Source organism: Balaenoptera borealis, assembly GCF_965194805.1.
Source record: "Balaenoptera borealis genome assembly, chromosome: 4".
Classification (NCBI taxonomy): Eukaryota; Metazoa; Chordata; class Mammalia; order Artiodactyla; family Balaenopteridae; genus Balaenoptera; species Balaenoptera borealis.
Window position 1 is genome coordinate 144,605,327 of NC_138861.1, and position 18,792 is coordinate 144,624,118.

At 40.9% G+C, this 18,792-nt stretch overlaps 1 protein-coding gene and 1 pseudogene across 3 annotated transcripts in view; one reads left to right on the top strand and one right to left on the bottom strand.

The window, feature by feature from the left end:
- Nucleotides 1-18,594, bottom strand: part of LOC309627678 (uncharacterized protein) — a 133,326-nt gene extending 114,732 nt beyond the window's left edge. For both annotated transcript variants that reach the window (XM_082389847.1, XM_082389846.1), the window contains exons 1-2: nt 17,638-18,594; nt 13,209-13,350 (exon numbers count right to left, since the gene is read on the bottom strand). In XM_082389847.1, the coding sequence (XP_082245973.1) occupies nt 13,209-13,350; nt 17,638-17,772 (277 nt within the window). In that variant the 5' untranslated portion in view covers nt 17,773-18,594. The remainder of the gene's footprint in view (nt 1-13,208; nt 13,351-17,637) is intronic.
- The window catches only part of LOC309627672 (ferritin light chain pseudogene), a 193,633-nt pseudogene that overhangs the window by 103,325 nt on the left and 71,516 nt on the right, over nt 1-18,792 (top strand). The gene's annotated exons all lie outside the window — the stretch shown is intronic.

Consider the following 18,792-nt stretch of genomic DNA (forward strand, 5'->3'; position numbering starts at 1 on the left):
CTATTGTACTACACTTACGCAAAGTAATAACTATGTGAGCCATTTCATTCTCCAGACAAATCATATTTCCCCTACATTACATACTATCTTTTAATCCTTTTGATAAGATTATCCTCAAATCCTCTGTAGTTTATTCTTCTCTTACAAAGAGGATCTGGATTGGAGACATGGGTCACTAGCCTCAAGAAGGCCAACTATCCTCCCACAAAGGGAGTGGCAAATTTAAAACATTCTTGCTATGGTTAATCATAACTAACTTACTTAAATTATTCAGCAATATCCATAATTACATATGGAATGGTGATACTGTAATAAGAAATAGTATATGTTGCAATTTAAAAATACATCTGTGAAATCTAGTTATAAAATATTTTCCATTGCATTTCAAACCTATTATACTTTCCTATCAAGAGTTATGTAAAAGCTCTTTTATATTCAAGCTCTTTTTAAATACTCACTGATAACCCAAGATTTAAGAAAATGATTCACTTGCAATAAAAACATTGTAAGATGTTACTAAAAGTATCATAAATCTAACTCGTATGTTATTAACGACAGTTTAAGTTATATGCAAACAATAACCCTAGTGCCTATTTCTCAATCTAGTTGCGAAACACCCAGCAGACCGTCAAGGTTTTTCTCTAGCAACTATGAAGGATGAAATCTGAAAACCACTGAATTCAAGAGAAAGGAACCTCAGAGATAACTGGGTCCAACCCCCTTAAGTTGCACAGAAAGGTTAAAAACGCAAAGGCCAAGAGCATTTAAATATCCCTCACTTTTAGCAAAGTCAGCATCAGAAACAAAGGCAAACTCAACATCCCTCACTTTCTGGAACCAATGAATACATATGTTGCAAGCCATTTTGATAGGATAGCAGGTGTGCCACTCATATTTTGATCTGATAGCAGGTATGCTGACTTATATTTCCCATTGACTAATCCAGAATGACTAGATTATATACTAATCTAAATGACAGTCATCCTGAATCACCTTGTTGGCGTACAAACAAACCTACACTTAAAAAGAGATTTGCAAACATGAACTAGGGTTGACATTACTCAATCGGGAACAAGGAAGCTGGCAAGTAAGAACAGCTGATCTTGTCTCTCTCTTGTCAACCCGGACATATCAAGGCAAGTCATCAGTCATCTTATTTGAATCAAGGCCTGTAGGTCTTATGATAAGCATGGGGGTGGGGAAACTGAGGTGAATGAAGATTCTAGAATTGAGGGTGGATTCAAATCATGAAGTTTAGGATTCTGTGACAAAAAGAGGATTAAAATGTCTTTAGTTCTCCAGAAAGATGCCCTAAGGCTACAGGAAAAAGGCACTAGAAAGATCTGGAACAGTAAGTCCCCTACATACAAACGAGTTCCGTTCCAAGAGCGCATTCATGAGTCCAATTTGTTCCTAAGTCCAACAAAGTTAGCCTAGGTACCCAACTAACACAATCGGCTATATAGTACTGTACTGTAATAGGTTTATAATACTTTTCACACAAATAATACATAAAAAACAAACACAAAAAATAAAGAAAACATTTTTAATCTTACAGTACCTTGGAAAGTACAGTAGTACGGTACAACAGCTGGCATACAGGGGCTGGCATCGAGTGAACAGGCCAGGAGAGTTCCTGACTGGAGGAGGAAGAGGAGGTGGGAGATGGTAGAGCTGAATCAGGATTGTCCGCAATAGAGATGGAGGGCAAGGTGCAATTTCACTCACGCCTGACGCTGATGGCACAGGTTCTGGTTCGTTGCTGGATTCAATTCTATCTACCCTCTTGAAAAAACGATCCAGTGATGTCTGGGTAGTAGCTCTTTTTTTCTCATCATAGATAACATGGTGGCACTGGATTGCATTCTGATTGGCTGCTGCAACTTTCATGTACTGTTCTACGTTCAGGTCCCGTGCCTCAAAAACTCACAGTGCCTCCTCAAATAAAGAAAAATCCCCTTGCCGTTTCCTGCGCCGTGAATCTCTTTGGTTCTTCAGTTACTTCTTCTTCCTCTTGTCTCTCTTCGTCCTTTCTCTGGGTCCCCAATTCCTGGCGCTTCTTAGCGCTACCAGCTACATCACCGCTGCTTTTACCCTTGCTTCCTGACATCCTGGGCTTGCAATTAAGATACTGTACTACTGTACTCTATACAGTATTGTAACGTACACAAAAGCACAACCACTTGTAGAGTGCGTACCACTTGTACACACGTGACAATGTACGCCAGACACGTGAACTAACTTACATGACTGGACATGGGAACACACGTCTGCATCTTTGAAAGTTCACAACTTGAAGATTCGTATATAGGGGACTTGCTGTAATATTTATTTAGGACCTACTACATGTCAGATATTATGCTGGATTGTTTACATTAAAATATTTCCTTGACTTCTCACAACAATCCTATGAGGTAGATATTTTTTCTGAATATGTGAGCTTAAGTTCCTTTGGGAAGGTCCCACATGGAACAGAAATTCAATACGTATTCGTTAGGAAGTAGGAAAGATTTATATGCAAAACCTAATAGAGCTCAAAGTAGCTACTCCTGTAGAATAGTGATGAAATGCACAATTTCTAGAGCCAGACAACTTGGGTCTAATGCTGGCTCACCAGCTGTTGGATGGTGAAGTTACTCCCTCTAAGCGTTAGTTTCCTTGTCTGTAAGATGCCACTGATAGAGCTGGTGTGAAAGTTCAATGAAGTAATGTGTACAAATCTTGCACTGTGCCAGGCACACAGCAAGATCTCAGCCCTCAGTTACTGCTGGTATTATAAATGTTGCCAGCAGAGGGCGCAATATACCTATAAAAGCAAGGCTCTTAAGCATTCCAAAGGCCCAAACCCCTCCAAAAGGGCACAAAGAAACACTACATTGCAAGGAAAGACTATTTCCTCTTGGCAAAAAAATTTCTGTGGCTCTGAGCAAAGAGTCTGAATGCTGGGCCAACGTAAGGAGAGCCCCCAAAAACCAGAACAAGCTCTGGAAACGACAGAAACCAAGAATGGAAACACCGGCGCTTGAGAAGTCCAGGGACCCCAACAGCAGAACCTAAACAGTCCCAGAGCAAACCGGCTGGGAAGGACTGCCTGAGAATCTCTTCAGCTTATCCCAAACGTCCCATGTGGAGGGACACGGAAGGGCTGAGGGAGGTGGGCACATCATAATAATAGCTAGCATAAACTCTGCAATCCCTACAAAAATTGTATGAGTTACAAGGAAACTGAGACACAAGGGGTTAAGTAACTTTCTTAAGGTCTCAAACTGGCAAAGCCAAGATTCTTACCCATTATGTGTTTCTGGAGTAAAGTCTCCAACAACCCAAGTGTGTCTGCAACAGCAGGTTGGTTTGAGCTTTTTCTTTCTTTATTAATCATTCATCTAGGCCACACACACCATCTCAGGGCACAGATGCTCTGCTCAGCCCCAGGGAAAGAGCGTCCTGGCCACCACAGGACTTGGTCATGTCTACGTGAAGGGGAGTACGCCACAGAAGAGGGACCAGGTTTTTACAATGTACTGAGTCAAGTTTCTTCACGTTCTCTATAATCGGATACAGGAGGTTATTCGCTATCCACACCAGATGCTTTGCCCCTCTCAAAAATTTGACTCAAGTGTTTTTGTTTACTGTTTTTTCACGGTCGTGCTCTGGATTCAGGTTGAGGAAGTTCTTCAATGTAAACAAGAGAAAGGTTTGCTGACGTTTATATCATTGAGGTTTCAAAGCAGCAGAAACACTAGGAGATACATCAATAATTATTTTTTTGTGTTCAAGCACCCTATTATTGTATTATTGTCAATTCCTCCCTTTACCTCTGTTCATTTTTGCCTTATATATTTAAGTGCTCCCACATTAGGTGAATGTATGTTAAAAAAATGTTATATCCTCTTCTTGTGTTGATCCCTTTATTATTATCTAAATAATGCTTTTTAAATAGGAATTTGACTTTACAGACTTGTGGGAGCTGGTTCACCAGTATCTGTGAAGTGCTGCCCTCATATCTGATGCTAGAATTAAAAGTCTGGAAGAAAGAGCAAGAATATACTGGAACCACAAACACAAGCAAAGCCCACGACAATCAACAGAAATCTGTGACTTGTTGCCTTGGAACTTGGTAGAACTGCAGAAGGTGGGACATGTGAAATCTTCACCTCTGATCTAGGAACCAGAGAAACTGAATAAGGCTCCAGAGAAAGATGGAACAGTTGCAGGCCTGGTGGTTGCCTCCTAGCAACAAAATGAGTCGTCAAATAAGCAACAGCGTGTGTGAAATAGCTGTTGCTACATCTTGGCTTTCCAAATATCCCAGAAGACTCTCTCACGCGGCCCATCCCAGCCAGGTAAGTGTAGGAAAGAGAGTTCTGGGAAACGGTCCAGCCCAGCCAAACTGACACGATACAAAATGACCACAATCAACCCCTTTTCAACTTGGCATACATACACATCTTAGTAAATCATACTTAACCTCCAATAACCGTAGCAAAGCCACGCCTCCACCTAACAAGATACAGTAATGTCCCAAGTGCGACCAAAAGCAAGCTAACGTGGAGATACAGGTCCAGGAAGGCAGCGTGAGGAGTTCTGTGGACTGGCTCTCTGGTCAAGCAACTATGGTTGGTAAACATTACCAAAAAAAATGTTTAAGTCTCGGAAACAGTCCTAAGGACATATATCAAACAAAGAAAACTTTACTCAAGAAAGTCTATTACATCTTGGTAGGAACAGTAAGAATCTGTGGCACTTGAGCCATGACCTGCTCACCCCCAATACTCTGCACAGCTCAGCTAATGGAAGAGGCATTCCAGGTGGGTGTGACCAACAAGAGGGAACTCCCTCACCCCTCAGCTCAAGGGCTGCGTATCTCCCCAGGAGCCACTAGTATTTCTCATCACCCCACAGCCTGGATCAGACAGACTAAATTCCAGAGCAGTGCAGACAAGGGCCGGGGGGCTATCCAAAAAGCCCCCACTGTTAGGCAGAGGCTCCAGCCCAGGTACAGCAGGCTGAGAATACCAGGGTCTCCATCATCGCACCCCAGCTCATTCGGTGGATAGAGGCTTCACGCTAGGAGAGGCAAGCCAGAAACACCAGAAACTACCAATCTTGCCCAGTGCCCTGCCCATAATGAAGGGGGTCACACCAAAAGAAGTGGGTCACAGTTCCAGCTCTGGGACAATGGCTCCGAGTTTTGTACAGAGAAGAGGCAGGACATACAAACAGAGTACACCGAAGGTCCGTCCAAAGGAAATGACTTTATGACAAAGGATGGGATGGTTCAAGACTAAGGGGGCTTTGAAAACAATGGAAATTTAAGTGGTAAGCAATTAATAGGAGGCTGATTGCTCCATGAGAGCCAGAAGCTAAGCCACAGGACAGTCTAGTTTACCGTTAAAAAAAACATGGAAAGGAGGAACAAGATGTTTTATAATTCCGCAAATGGTAGTTTTGGCAGAAACATGGAGGACATCTAAGACAAATCCGTATCTACAGGGCAAGTGTCTACTCAGTAAGAACAAAACACTGCCCCTTCCGTTATGGAAGCGGTCCTATGCAATCAACCTGCTACCGTGTAGCTTGCTGACACCCCCAGGGAATGGTGACATGTCAGGGTTCAGTGTTGATCTCATTTGCTGACATAACGTAGCAGCAACTGTCATCAGACTGGCCTTGGTGAATGGAAACATGTAATCTCACCCTGCCATCGTGGTCACTTAGTTTGTGAGCCCATTAGACAATGGGGTAGGAGGCTGACTGAATCATTCCATCCCCTAGTTATTGAAATCCTTCTGTCCTGAGGTCACCACTTGGTGAGCATTCACACAGGACACAAATATCTCCATATTCTATGTCCCTTTGACCATCTGGCCAAAAACTTGGCCACAGTCTATGAATTGTTATAAACCCATACTTTTTGACCATCTCTTCTTTCAAACTAATTGCACCACTAGGTAAACACCCTGAAGTTCCGTCCCCCGGACAGAGTGGGGTGGTGGTGCTGCAGCCATCCATTTGTGGGTAGTTCCTACATTTTCCGCCTTCAGGCAATTGACCATAGAGAACTCCCCAAGTAGCCTTAGGGACAGGTTGAGAAAGAGAAAACAACGTATCAGAAGTAAGAGTCATCTGGTCAACCTTCTCATGCAACTTCCCTGTGCCTTCAGGACCTGGTTCTATTTTGTTACACAGCGCTGGTGTGCACGCCGGACTTCATGGCATAGTGTGTCAGAACACACCTAGTTCAGGATGGATAGCTCGGGTCACATGGTAACACAGCATGCCATGGTCAAGGTTTCAGTGCCTCTAAGCTCCAGTAGCAAGCCAGAAGCTGTTCTCGAAAGAAGGGGGTAGTCTTTTTGCAAAGAATGGCCTAGCTTTACTTCAAAATCCTAAGCGCTGTGTGTGCCGCTTTTAGAGAGCCCGCTGAGGGCTCCAAGCTGCCTCCCTCTCTGTCCCTGACACTTTCAGCATCATCAGATTTGCTGTGTCACGTGGTGCGCGTGGCAGAGCCGCTTGCACAGAGCCTTGTCTTGTCCTGAGCCCCACTCAAAGTTGGCCACTTCCTGGGTCACTCGATAAATGGGTCAGAGTAACATTCACAAATGAGTCATGTGTTGTTCTCAGAATCCAAAAATGCCTACTTAGGTATTGTGCCTTTTTCTTAGCGGTTGGATGGGTCAGGTGCAGTAACTTGCCCTTCACCTTGAAAGGGCTATCTCAGCATCCCCCTACACAGCTGGATACCTAGAAACTTCTTCAAGCTAGAAGACCACTTAACTTTGGTGTGATTTATTTCTCACCATCATTCATGTATCCTACCAATGTGTTTAGAGTAGTTGCTACTTACTGCACACCAGGCCCAAGCAGAATTACATAATCATTGTAATGGATGAGCATAATGTCCTATGGGAGGAAACTGAAGGACATCCTTGTGGTAGAGATTACAACATAGGTCCTGAGACGTTCATATATCCCCAAAGTAGGACAGTGAAGGTGTATTGTTGGCCCTGCCAGCTGAAAATGTACTATTTTTTGTGCTCTTTGTGAAGGTGAGTAGCTATCTATCAGGTAAATCACAAACACTCCAACTTCTAAGTTCTTGATGGTGCCACTCATGCCTATTGATCCCTTCAGGAATATGGCATTTCTCTTGGTTCACAATTTTTGTAGACAGAGGCAGTTCTAGTGAATTTCCTCACTTCACAGACCAGGGAACCAGTCTCTGAGTATGTCTACTCCAATTACACATTTCAGTACTGGATAAATAACCACAGAATAGGTTTGGGGACCTATTGGATCCACTGCCAAAATCCACTGATCATCATCTAACCTCCACAAGCTCCTACTCTGACCACTGAACCACAGTGACATTTTAGATTTCCAGGAATTAATGTGATTTCAGAGCCAGTGTCCAGTAATCCATAAAAATACACAAAAAACCTGGTCAATGCCTATAGGTCCCATTGAGGAAGGCTGGGAGGGTGACTGACACTGTAAATTTGGGGCAATATAGCAAGATCTTTCCCCAAGGGGACCCAACGTCCCCTTTATTCAAAGGGTTCAGGGTCTGTAGACCAGTTCAAGTATGGGAAATGGTTATGAGACTGCGACAATTTTCTTGAATCAAATTCTCTATCAATATAAGCAGAAAAATAATGTCTAAAGTAAAACTTCATTATCATCTATAGTTGATTTTCGTTATGTTTCAAGTCACCACAAACACTGAATTAGCAAATACGAAACGACTGCTCCTAGGGAAAATACAGAGTTAGGGTCCTGCCAGCCTCCGGTCATATTTTCATCAACCTCTCAACACAGAGCCTTGTTTTATATGTGTTTCTGTTTAAAGACACCTTATTTATATATTTTATTCATTAACATTGAACCCATGGCCAAGAGCATGACTCATACCAACAAAGAAGGCAGAGAGTTGCCTCGTTCGTTTCAGCTGGGGTGAGAGCGTCCTCTGTGTACGCATATGTCCATGAATGGCTGCAAAATGCTGCTAAGTATTGCTTTTGAGGCTGACAAAAGTATTTTAGCAAGTAGGCAAATGTGCAAATGCAAAATCTGCAAATAACAAGGATTGACTATTTTAGTTCTAGGGAACGCCATGATCAATCACTGAGCCAATGCCAACAATCTCTGTGAGTCAGATTATTCTGATTGTGGCGTTGGCTCTGCTGCCTGTTATGATAGGCCTGTCTACTAGTCTTTGACGGTTAGGTGCCTCCCCTTGTCCTCTGCCACCATGGAATCCTGCCATCCTCATTACGTTTCAAGATCCCGGTTTGATGGCAGCAGTTCCCACTGTAATTTCTGACCTACAGAAAAGAACCATCACAGAACTCTTGAAAAATATATTTATCAAAGCCACGTGGAAGGGAAAGTCCCCTGGACCCTCGCAGAGTGGTGACCAGGTCTTACATGATAAATCCATTCTACCTTTCCAATTTTCGTAAGCCTTTGAGAAGATACCCTTCTCTGCAATGCACCAGGAGATCCTGGTGTTTCCATGTTATTTAGTGTAGGCTACCTTTGAGTCCACGTTTCAGTCAACCAACCAAGCGAAGAGAGCAATTCTCAGCCCCTCAAGCTAAAACATTGATTTGGGATTTTTGCTTACGAAGCAAAATTTGGGATTTTTGCTTTACGAAGCTTCGTAAATTCTGGTAAATTCTTCCTGTTCCAATTTTATACTCCTTCTACCTTGATCGTACACCCTGAAGTTCCTTTCTCTCACATATTCCCCGGGTTCGGCACTATAAATTGGAAAAATCATGCAATTATTTTAGTATGTATTATATCCCTCACAAGTCACACTTTTACCACACCCATTTGGGTCCTGCTGAGACGTGAGGCTGCTAATAGATCTAGAAACCGGAAGGGTTTGTGGAATTATGTCCTAAGCAGCAGCAGCAGTGTCTTACAAGTCAACCAACTCAGAGGAAGCTTCTATAGGTTCCTCAGACACGGATGCGTCAACTTGCCACAAAGGTTTGACAAAACTGAGGGGGGTTCAAGATTCTGGCATCATTAGTATCTACCCCTATGTCCCTATCCCAATTTTCACAATCCCATTCCTTCCCAACCAATGCCTTAACTTTAATAAAAGAGAGCCTATGAGTTTGGGAAATCATCTGCATTGTAATTCAGTCACCCTCAAGATCAGAGTTGAGGTTTGATTTCCAGAAATCTCAGCGCTGTAACTACAGGACATACGTATTTCTTTCAGGGAAGTCAAAGAAGCTTTCAGATCCTTTGTGCAGACTTTGATCTGGGAATTTAAACCCTTATGCTTGTCATACATTTTCCCCAAGTTCTCCAGCACAGTTATAAGCAACCAATGCCATTATCCTCCTATTTTTAATGAAAGCTTTTATGATAGCAAATAATTGGTCACCTGGAGCCTTGCCTTCTATAGTTGTTTGATTACAAGTATCTAAAGATGATAATTTATGTAACTGTTTTACTGTTGCATGGCACAGCCTATCAGTACCCTTTTAACCACTGGAAACAGCGTCATTAATACCTTTAGAGCCTATCCGATCAAAGAACCAATTCCAGAAAACCCAGAACCAATTCATTCTGAAGATTCTGTCCTTCTAGAACCATTTATGGTACCAAATTAGTATCAGTCAGGAATTTATTAGAGGCAAAACCACTAGGGCCAATATATAGGTAAGTATATAAATATAATAAATATGAAGCGATTTATTACAAAAATTTGGCCTTATGGAATTCTGGGAGCTGACTAAGTACTTGTCTTTGCATTTGATTCTGGAGCTTGAAGCCCACAGGGCAAACAGTTGGGAAGGAAAGATAGACAAATGTGGTAGAGAGCAAAAGCAAGCTGAAACTCATGAGCTGGAGCCCAAAGGGACAATGGGAAGCCCTTGTCAGTTCTTTATGCTTGTGTGACCTTGGTGATAGGGGCGTCCTACAGAGACTAGGGCCCTTCTTCGTGGAGCCAAGCACACACACTTGACCCAGGAGTCAGAGAAGCTGAAGTCGGATCTAGCAGAAGGTGGAATGTTGCCAGCCCACTACCACCTCACCAATGAGGTGACACGGCAGGTCAGTGGCATGTGGGAGATGCAAAATGGCTGCCACTTCACTTCCTGCCTCCAAATCTCCCACAAGAATCCCTCCTGATCTCATCCTAACCAGAAACAAACAGGAAAAGAAATTTTAGGAAATTAGTTCATCCTTACCAAGGCTGAACACAGTACAAAACCACCAGAGTATCATTAACACTCCTCTCTGAAGAATGTGACATTCAGAGCAAAATGAGATTTCTGATGCCAGTTCCAGGGGAGACAACAAAAATGAGATGAGTTGGTTTCATTACAGAGGGAGTGGGAAGGATAAAACTGGCACTTTCAGAAGGGAGACATGAAAAAGGAACAAGGAAGGATGCAAAAGAAGATACTGTACTCCTAGCATTGATTCAAAATAGTCTCTACATGGAGCAAATATGACCTGATGGGAACAGTAAAGAAATGTTTGCACTCTGGATACATTCCAAATATATTTCTAACCGGCTAGAGTAAGATTGAGTTCTTTCAGGTGATAAGCTGGATCTATATGCCCTGTCCAGCCTTGAGAGTTTTTAATAGCAAATTTATAATTAGGGGACAAAATGCTCTTCTATAAAGTGCCCCTGCAAACATACCCTCTGAGGAATTTCTTCAGCCAGAGCACTAGCTTGGTGCAAAACCTTCAACACTTCCAGACAATTTCATGCCTGTACTAGTAATCTTGCTAGGATTAGGATTCATGCAATAGTGAGGAAACCGACTTAAAGAAACTGGTCTACAAAGTTGTTAACACTAGGCTAAAACTGCCCTGATCATTATAGGACTTGGAACACAAAAAGAGTTGTCGACAGATAAAGGGACGTAGAGTTCCCAAAATAGCAGTTCCGAGCATAGTGCTTTGATCCATTTTCAGTATCTCCTTACCAATTCTGAAGAGAGAGTCTTATGATCGTAATGGAAAGGAAAGAGATTAAGAAGCAAATTTTATTATCTGCAAAGTCACAGAAGCAAAAGTAATTTAGGCATGTTACTTAGAAAATGTAAAGTTCAGGGTCCAAAGATTTTATAACATACGCCTGGTTCAAAGACTAGAAATACTGAAATACTGACGAAGGAGAAAGAAAACAACAAATGAGAAAATATACAGTACATTCTGTCAGCTCATTTCGATTAACCCTAAGATGTGACAATGGAAATGACATTTTCCATTCATGGGTAGTTAAGTTCCCTCATGTCTAGATGTAGAGAGAACAATGACAATTTGATGGGATACCTTTAAAGCCACTTAAGGAGTGAGGTATGGGTCTCATTCATCTTTCATTCTGAGTTTAGCATGCAGATACAACATAGGTACTAGCAAATGTATAGCTAACCTTCCCAACTACTTAACCACATCCACTTGGTCAATGGCTGCCCAATAGACTGTATACCCATCAAAGTGATTTGCAAAGCAAAGACACTTCTTTTTGGGTCAATATCCGCCTTCAAACTCATCAAAGTGATTTAAAAGAGTATTTAAGTCAAGTTGTCCTTCCCTCTCATCATCCTGGAGCACCTTGTTAAACATCGAGTAACAGTAAAAGAGCATTTAACAATCTGCTTCACATACACCTCTTTTCCAGCCAAACTGCACCTATAAAATTAAAACAGAACCTCTTTGGATTCTCAACAAACACGAACTAAATATTTTATGATTTGTGCACTGTTTACGGTGTGTTGCCTTTTCTTAATTAGCATATCTGTGGATGCCTTTCTTTCATGGCATGTTATTATTGTTGCAATAATTCAATAAAAGTACCCTAAACATTTACATCGTGGAACATTTTTTATGATTTATACCAACACAACAGCACACCCAGTGTTGTACCTCTGCTTTCAGTCATCACTTTATTTCATATTCTCATGTCCCTTCTAAGAATGAGAAATGCTGTAGCTTTGGAGCAATGCCTTTACTTTTTATCATTCTGTCTCCCTGTGAATTTCATTCTTTCACATACTCTACTCCCCATAACGTTGCTCAAATCAATACTATTGAGTGCAATTGATTTTTTTAAATGCCATTTTTTGCCAAAACATTGGCAATTTTTTCCTGAAATCTCTCATGACAGAGTAATGAATTGGTCCCTTAATCCACTCCACTGGATTTTTATTATTAAAAAAAATAAACAGTATTTTCCCTGTTTGGTCACTAACTAGACTTACACTCAGCCTCTTCAAAATGACTTGTAAATAGTCAAAAGCACAAGTCTTCCATAAGGAAACTACATATATGCTGAAAGGAAAATCATTATAATTTCTTTAGAGTGTGCTATTCCCCTAAACCATTTCCAACCTCAAGGATCAATGGAATTACGGTTCAGCTGCACAAAACGATTACGTAAAACACCTCTTTAGGGCTTCAAGTTGTTTCCCTTTGTATCATTATACATATTTGTGACAAAACAGAGCCACAGCAGTCTGCTTCCATTCAAAATTCAAGGCTCTGAGACTTCATTTGCAATAGCTCTGTTATGTCCATGTGTCAGCCTGAGCGTTTAACCTGCCCATGTCTCTACTCCGTCTCCTTTATATATAGAGAAGCAAGCAGCAATCTTAGAGGAATTTAAAAGATATCTTTTGAAGTGATAGTTGGACATCCAAAAAAACCAGAATACACATTCTTTTCAAGTGGACACGGAACATTCTCTAGGACTGACCACGTACCAGGGCACAAAACAAGCCTCAGCAAATTTAAGGGTATAGAAATTATCTCAAGCATCTTTTCTGACCACAATGGCATGAAACTAGAAAATAACCACAGAAAAAGAAATGAGGAAAAAAAAAAAAAAAACCATTACATGGAGACTAAACAACATGCTACTAAAAAACCAATGGGTCAACAATGAAATCAAAGAGGAAATTAAAAAATACCTTGAGACAAATGACAATGAAAACACAACCATACAAAATCTCTGGGATGCAGCAAAAGCAGTTCTTAGAGGTAAGTTCATAGCGATATAGGCCTTCCTCAAAAAACAAGAAAAATCTCAAATAAACAAACTAACCTACCACTTGAAGTGATAGTTGGAGCTTACGGTAACAAAATTACAAATTTCAAGTAAGAGGTTTGGTCAATTAAAACACTCCTTTTAAACCTTAAGATGTGGTCTGAGTGACCAGCAAACATACCTGAGGTGGCGGATAGTGGTTGAGGCCTGGCCTGGCCCACTGGCTGAGTGCTAGTGGAGTGAGTGGCATTTGTGAGTACAGCACACAAAGCATCCACCTTTCTTGTTTTCCAACTCATTCCGAGGGAATCTTGCAGACGTATCTACAAGAGAAAGGGAAAGACAAATAAGTATTGTTTTAATATCAAGGTATTTTAAGAAACCACAAACACCAGGCCTACCTTAAGGCTAGTGGGGATAGGGACATCCTTTCTCTCAGGTAAAAAATTTCATAAGGGGAAAACAACAGGGACCACACAAGGAAAGAGAGGGTGACGTCGGAGCTGAGACACCCTGAGAGTAGCACTGTGGGTCAGATCAGCGTCTCCATCAGCGTCACATGAACAGTAGGTAAGAACACCAGCGATCAGGAAAACAAATGTCCAATACCATTTTCAGACAGATAATTTTAAAGGCTCCAAAGGAGAACAGATGGAACAGTCAGGATTCCACAGATGAAGTGATGATGATGATGATGGTAATATTAATAATAATTACTGATACTTAGAAAATTCTTCAAATCTGTGAAGAACTAAATAGTTTCCATAGATTATCTTATTTAATACTCAAGCCATCCCTATGAGGTAGGAACAATTATTACCTTTTTTTTTTTTAAGATGAGGAAACTGAGGGGTAGTAGGCTAAATTATTTACCCATGTTTCATAGCAAAAAAAAAAAAAAAAAAGCAGTGTGCTGAGCTTGAGCTTGGAAAAGACCTATCCTAGATGCAGTCTGTGCTTCAATCACTACAGAATCCCTGGCAGGGAAGAGGGGAGGCTTGGGTTTCTACTTCCAGGGCCTCCACTGTCAGTGTTCAAACACTTTTTGATATCATTGCTATTGTTACTTAGCTAGATCTCCTTGACAGTATTTCCCCAGGCTTCTATGAGAACTAAGAAAACACAGGAGGGGTAACAGAAAATATCACTTAATCATGGTGGTCAACAATAGTACTGGCTATTCTTTCATGTTTCTCATTCACTCACTCATTCATTCATTCACAGGATACCCACCCTTTTTCCATTTTACCCTCATTGTGCCCGGAACGCTAACTATATAATCCACAAGCACTTTCAGGCCCAAATGCCCATCTCCTTTTCCAGAAGAACCCATGTTCTCATCAGCTCATAATAGTACATGCCTTTGACACATGCCTCTTAACTGCTAACTCAGTTCAGACAGGAAAAGCTCAGATTCCAGAATGCCTCTGCTACTGCAATATAGCTCTAATTCTCTGTGCTCATAGTGAGAATATTTCAATACAAAAATAAAAGGCACAATGTTATTGGAACGAATGTGTTGATAATTAGTATTTAAGAAAATGTTTTTTCCATAGCATTGCCGGAGAACTGAGTCATATAAACACACATACTCAAAAAGGTTTTGAACTTTCTTCACATATTTCAAATAACATATGAATAAATATCAGGTTGAAAGAATAAAAAGTACAATTCTCTAAGTGAACTGACAATTCTGCAAATGTTAAATGACATTCAGATGTGTTTATACATAAAATACATTCACAAAGAGCTAAGCTAAAGGTAATTCTTTACCCTTTTCATCAGTATACTCAGATTCCAGCACAGCTCCAGCCCCTAAAATTTACTGCTCAGTAACCAAAATGAGTATAGTTATAAACATGCTCATTTTTTATGCTGTTTTATCAGCAGGTAACTTGGTTGATCTGAAACGGAAAGAAATCTACAGTCTACCTCATTTTTCTTCACGCCACCTAATTCTGAAGACGCAGAGTAAATTAAAGGTCACTCAGTGACGCATATCTAAAATCTGCAAGGTTCATCCTGAACACCTACTTTCTGAGTGATTGACCGGTTATGCTCTGGGCTCCACGATCATTAAAATGTACTGGAGTCTTGAATCCACTGAAGTGCTTTAAAATTCAGCCGGTATAACCCTTCCTGCAAGCGTTTCATTGCTTTTTCCCCAAAGCGTAAACTCTCTGGGGACCTGACACAAAGTAGCTGCTCCACACTTCAGAAAGGGAGTACCAGTTGCCAGATTTGAAATTGCTGCTGGGATTACAACAAACTCCCAAACCACCACACAGCAGAAACAAACAGCTAGTCTCATATGTTAAAATAGCGAGATGAGATTGAAGAGACTGAAACTTCTACACTGCAGAAGGCTTTGTTTGCGGCAACTGTTGGGTAATGTTGAGACTCGAAATTAAGGGGATTTAGCTCTAAGAATGAACTGGGGAGGAAGGTGAGCAAGTAGGACAAGGAAAATGATTTGGCTGATCATTTTAGAAAGTTTCACTCACAGATTTAACCAATAAATCATTCTTTATTATAGCATGTATTACATATTGCCATATGGTTTAGTTATGCAATACAGTTCTGTAATGTTTTTATTCAAAATAGGCTGTAACATGCATAGAGATGGCCCCTCCCAACTATGTTTATTCATCTTTGTATACCTATAGGTCCCAAGGAGGCTATGCATTTGATACTTAAACTGAGAAAAACGTAAGTCATCATCTTAAACATAGCAAGGCTAGAATTGAAGTAATGTGCCAGATCAGAAAACGGCCAGATGGCTATTTTTAAAATTGCAAACTCATATATTTCTGTCATTCTATAGGGACTAATCATTGGAGGTTATTACAGGTGAGGCCTTGAAAGGAATTTTTGCCCATTCTCTGCCCTTCAAGTAAGCATTCAGCACTACCCCAAACAAATGAGAATTTCTTCTCTGTCTACAGAACTCCAGGGAAGTGTAAGGCACAGTCCTCTTCAGTAAATCATGCCATTGATAATATTACCCTGTATTAAATTTGCATGTATGAATTGATTGACTAACTGGCAATCTGGCAATGGGAGAATTTAATCTTAAATTTATTAAAAGGGCAGCAGACTGAAGTTACTACCGAAAGCTAAAAGTCTTCTGCGTATGTTAAAAATTCAGTCAAAACTTTAAAAAGTTAATAGGAAAAGTCCGAGACTCTCTCTATGGATTGTTTGAGGGTTGTAATTACAATGCTTGAAAATCAGGTATAGTGTAGAAAAATTAAACCCTGGTTCAGGTCCATTAATTATAATGCAATGCCTCAGCTAAACAACAGCTTGGCCTTAAATCAATACTCAGTTAAATACTTCCCGCAGTTCTAGCCATTAATTGCTCTGCAGCTTAGAAAATAACATTCTAACTGCTTGTAGAAAGGTAATCAAAATTGGTGTGTGAAACTTAAACTTGGTTCCTTTGTGATTATCCTTCCTCAAAAAGGAAATTTAATTTCTTCAGTGACTTATCATCTATACCTTACCTTTCAAATCTACTCAAAACTATTGAAAACTGAATACAGTAACAAGCAATAGTTTTTGTTGTTGTGGAATAATATATTTAGTTTATCTTACGAAGTGAACACAGCAAAACAGCATTCTCAACCTTCATAACGAAAAGTATCATTATTTCTACATTAGATCTTTAGTTGGGGATGTACAGAACTCCTGCTGTCTATACACCCTTCGATGGAAAATGTTTAAGGGGTACATCTAGCTGCTGCTGTCAAGGGAACATTTAATGCTTAAATAGGAAATGCTATCTTGCTTCTGCAATGAGGAATCACCTTTCAGCTCAACTTGAAGCACGAAGCAAGTCATCCTGACAAAGGTGATTTACGATGACCCTCCCACTGATGTATCATCCGGAATGCTGATTGTATAGCAGGGCAAATACAGAAACAGAGAAGGGAGATGTGGGATTCAGGAGGTTCGCTTTAGACAGAGCTGCAGAACCTAGAAACACACAGAAATCGTCACCATGGCCAAATAATGAGGACGAGAGCACATAACTGAGAGAAACAACACAAATATAAACACCAGGCAGGCTGGGAATACCAAGTGTTTGCAAATGTGATGACTAAGAATTTAGGAAGTAAGGTTTGAAAATGAAGTAATATCTCAGCCCTACACAGACTGGGGCAAGGTATCCGGGGAGTGAGCAGAGCTGCAGAACGAAGGCAATGCAGACAGAAAGGGAGAAGCCACTGGAAGAGGAGCCCTTTCCAGTCCCTCACATGTTCATGATTTAGTGTGGATGGTTTACAAGTGTGTGTTATACAGTTTTTTTTTTAATAGAAAGTTTGATACTTATGCATTATGATTCAGATGTGCAGAAACACAACTCTCCATATTTCTCCCCACTGCATTCAACTTGTTCTCGGAGCTTCCTTTAAAAAATGTAATATAGACTTCCAATTTCCTGTTCGGCACATAAGAAGTTTGGAAGTCGCCACTCTGTCCTAACAAGAAGTGAAAAGCTGAACAAACTGAAAAATCAACAACTCTTTAGATCCCTAAGTGAGGTCCCACGACAAACTGCTGCTACCAAATTCACTGACAGGCGAATACAAAGAATGGCAACTTACCGGATCAGAAGCCCGGGGGCAGAAACCTCTGTAAGGAACCAGCACTGGGATATAAAAAGCCAAGCTGTAATTGACGAATTGCTGGTCAGTGAGGACAAGTCTGAGAGAGGAAAAACTCCAGGGGTCCCCAGTCATTGGGAGGACACCACACTTCTGTGAGCCTTAACTTTGGGAGCTGTACCAGGTTCTGACGGTGAATATCTGAGAAAAATGCCCTCCCGCTTTTCGCAGGGGATGCGAAAAGAAGCCATCTTGAAATTCACCAGAGCAGTCTGCTTTTCTTCTCAAGATCTGCCCTCAGGAGATACTATTTAACAGAGCCTAACCGGCTGGGGTTTATCAGTCTAAGTGCTCTGGGGGAAGGGAAATCCCCAATTCCAGCCCACTCTGGCCCTCCTGTCCCACCTGAGGGGGGGTGAAGATCAGGAGATGGGGGGCGGGGGGGTCATTGAGAAGCACACCTGAAGCTCACCATCCAGGTGCAGAGGCTCATGAAAAGACCGAGACCGAATCAAAGGACCATAGAATGCTTCCCCTCCCCCCACACAACTCCCCCCCCACCACGCTACTAATAACCCATTTACAGTAGTTCCTTCTGCCCAGCATATCATATCTGGCTAACAACAACAAAAAAAATTTACAAGACATACTACGGGCAAAAACACGCTCTGAAGAGACTAAGCAAGCATTAGGAGCCGACATGGCAGGGATATTGGAATTATCACACCAGAAAGTTAAAACAATTATTATTAAAATTTTAAGAGCTCTAAGGATAAAGTAGAAAGCATGCAAGACAGATGGGCAATATATGCAGAGAGATGGCAATGCTATGAAAGAGCAAAAATAAGAAAAAAACACGCTAGGGATCAAAGACACTGTAACAAATGAATTCCATTGTTGGGTTTAGCTGTAGATTGGACACAGGTGAGGAAAGAATTTCTGCACTTGAGCATATCTTTTTTTTTTAATTTTTTTTTTTTTCACACACACACACTGTATTTTATTTTTACAAGAGATAAATAGACTGATTTTTTAAAATTTTTATTGGAGTATAGTTAATTGACAGTGTTGTGTTAGTTTCAGGTATAGAGCATATCTTAATAGAAACTTGCAAAACTGAAAAGCAAATAGAAAAAAAAACTGTAATAAAGAAAA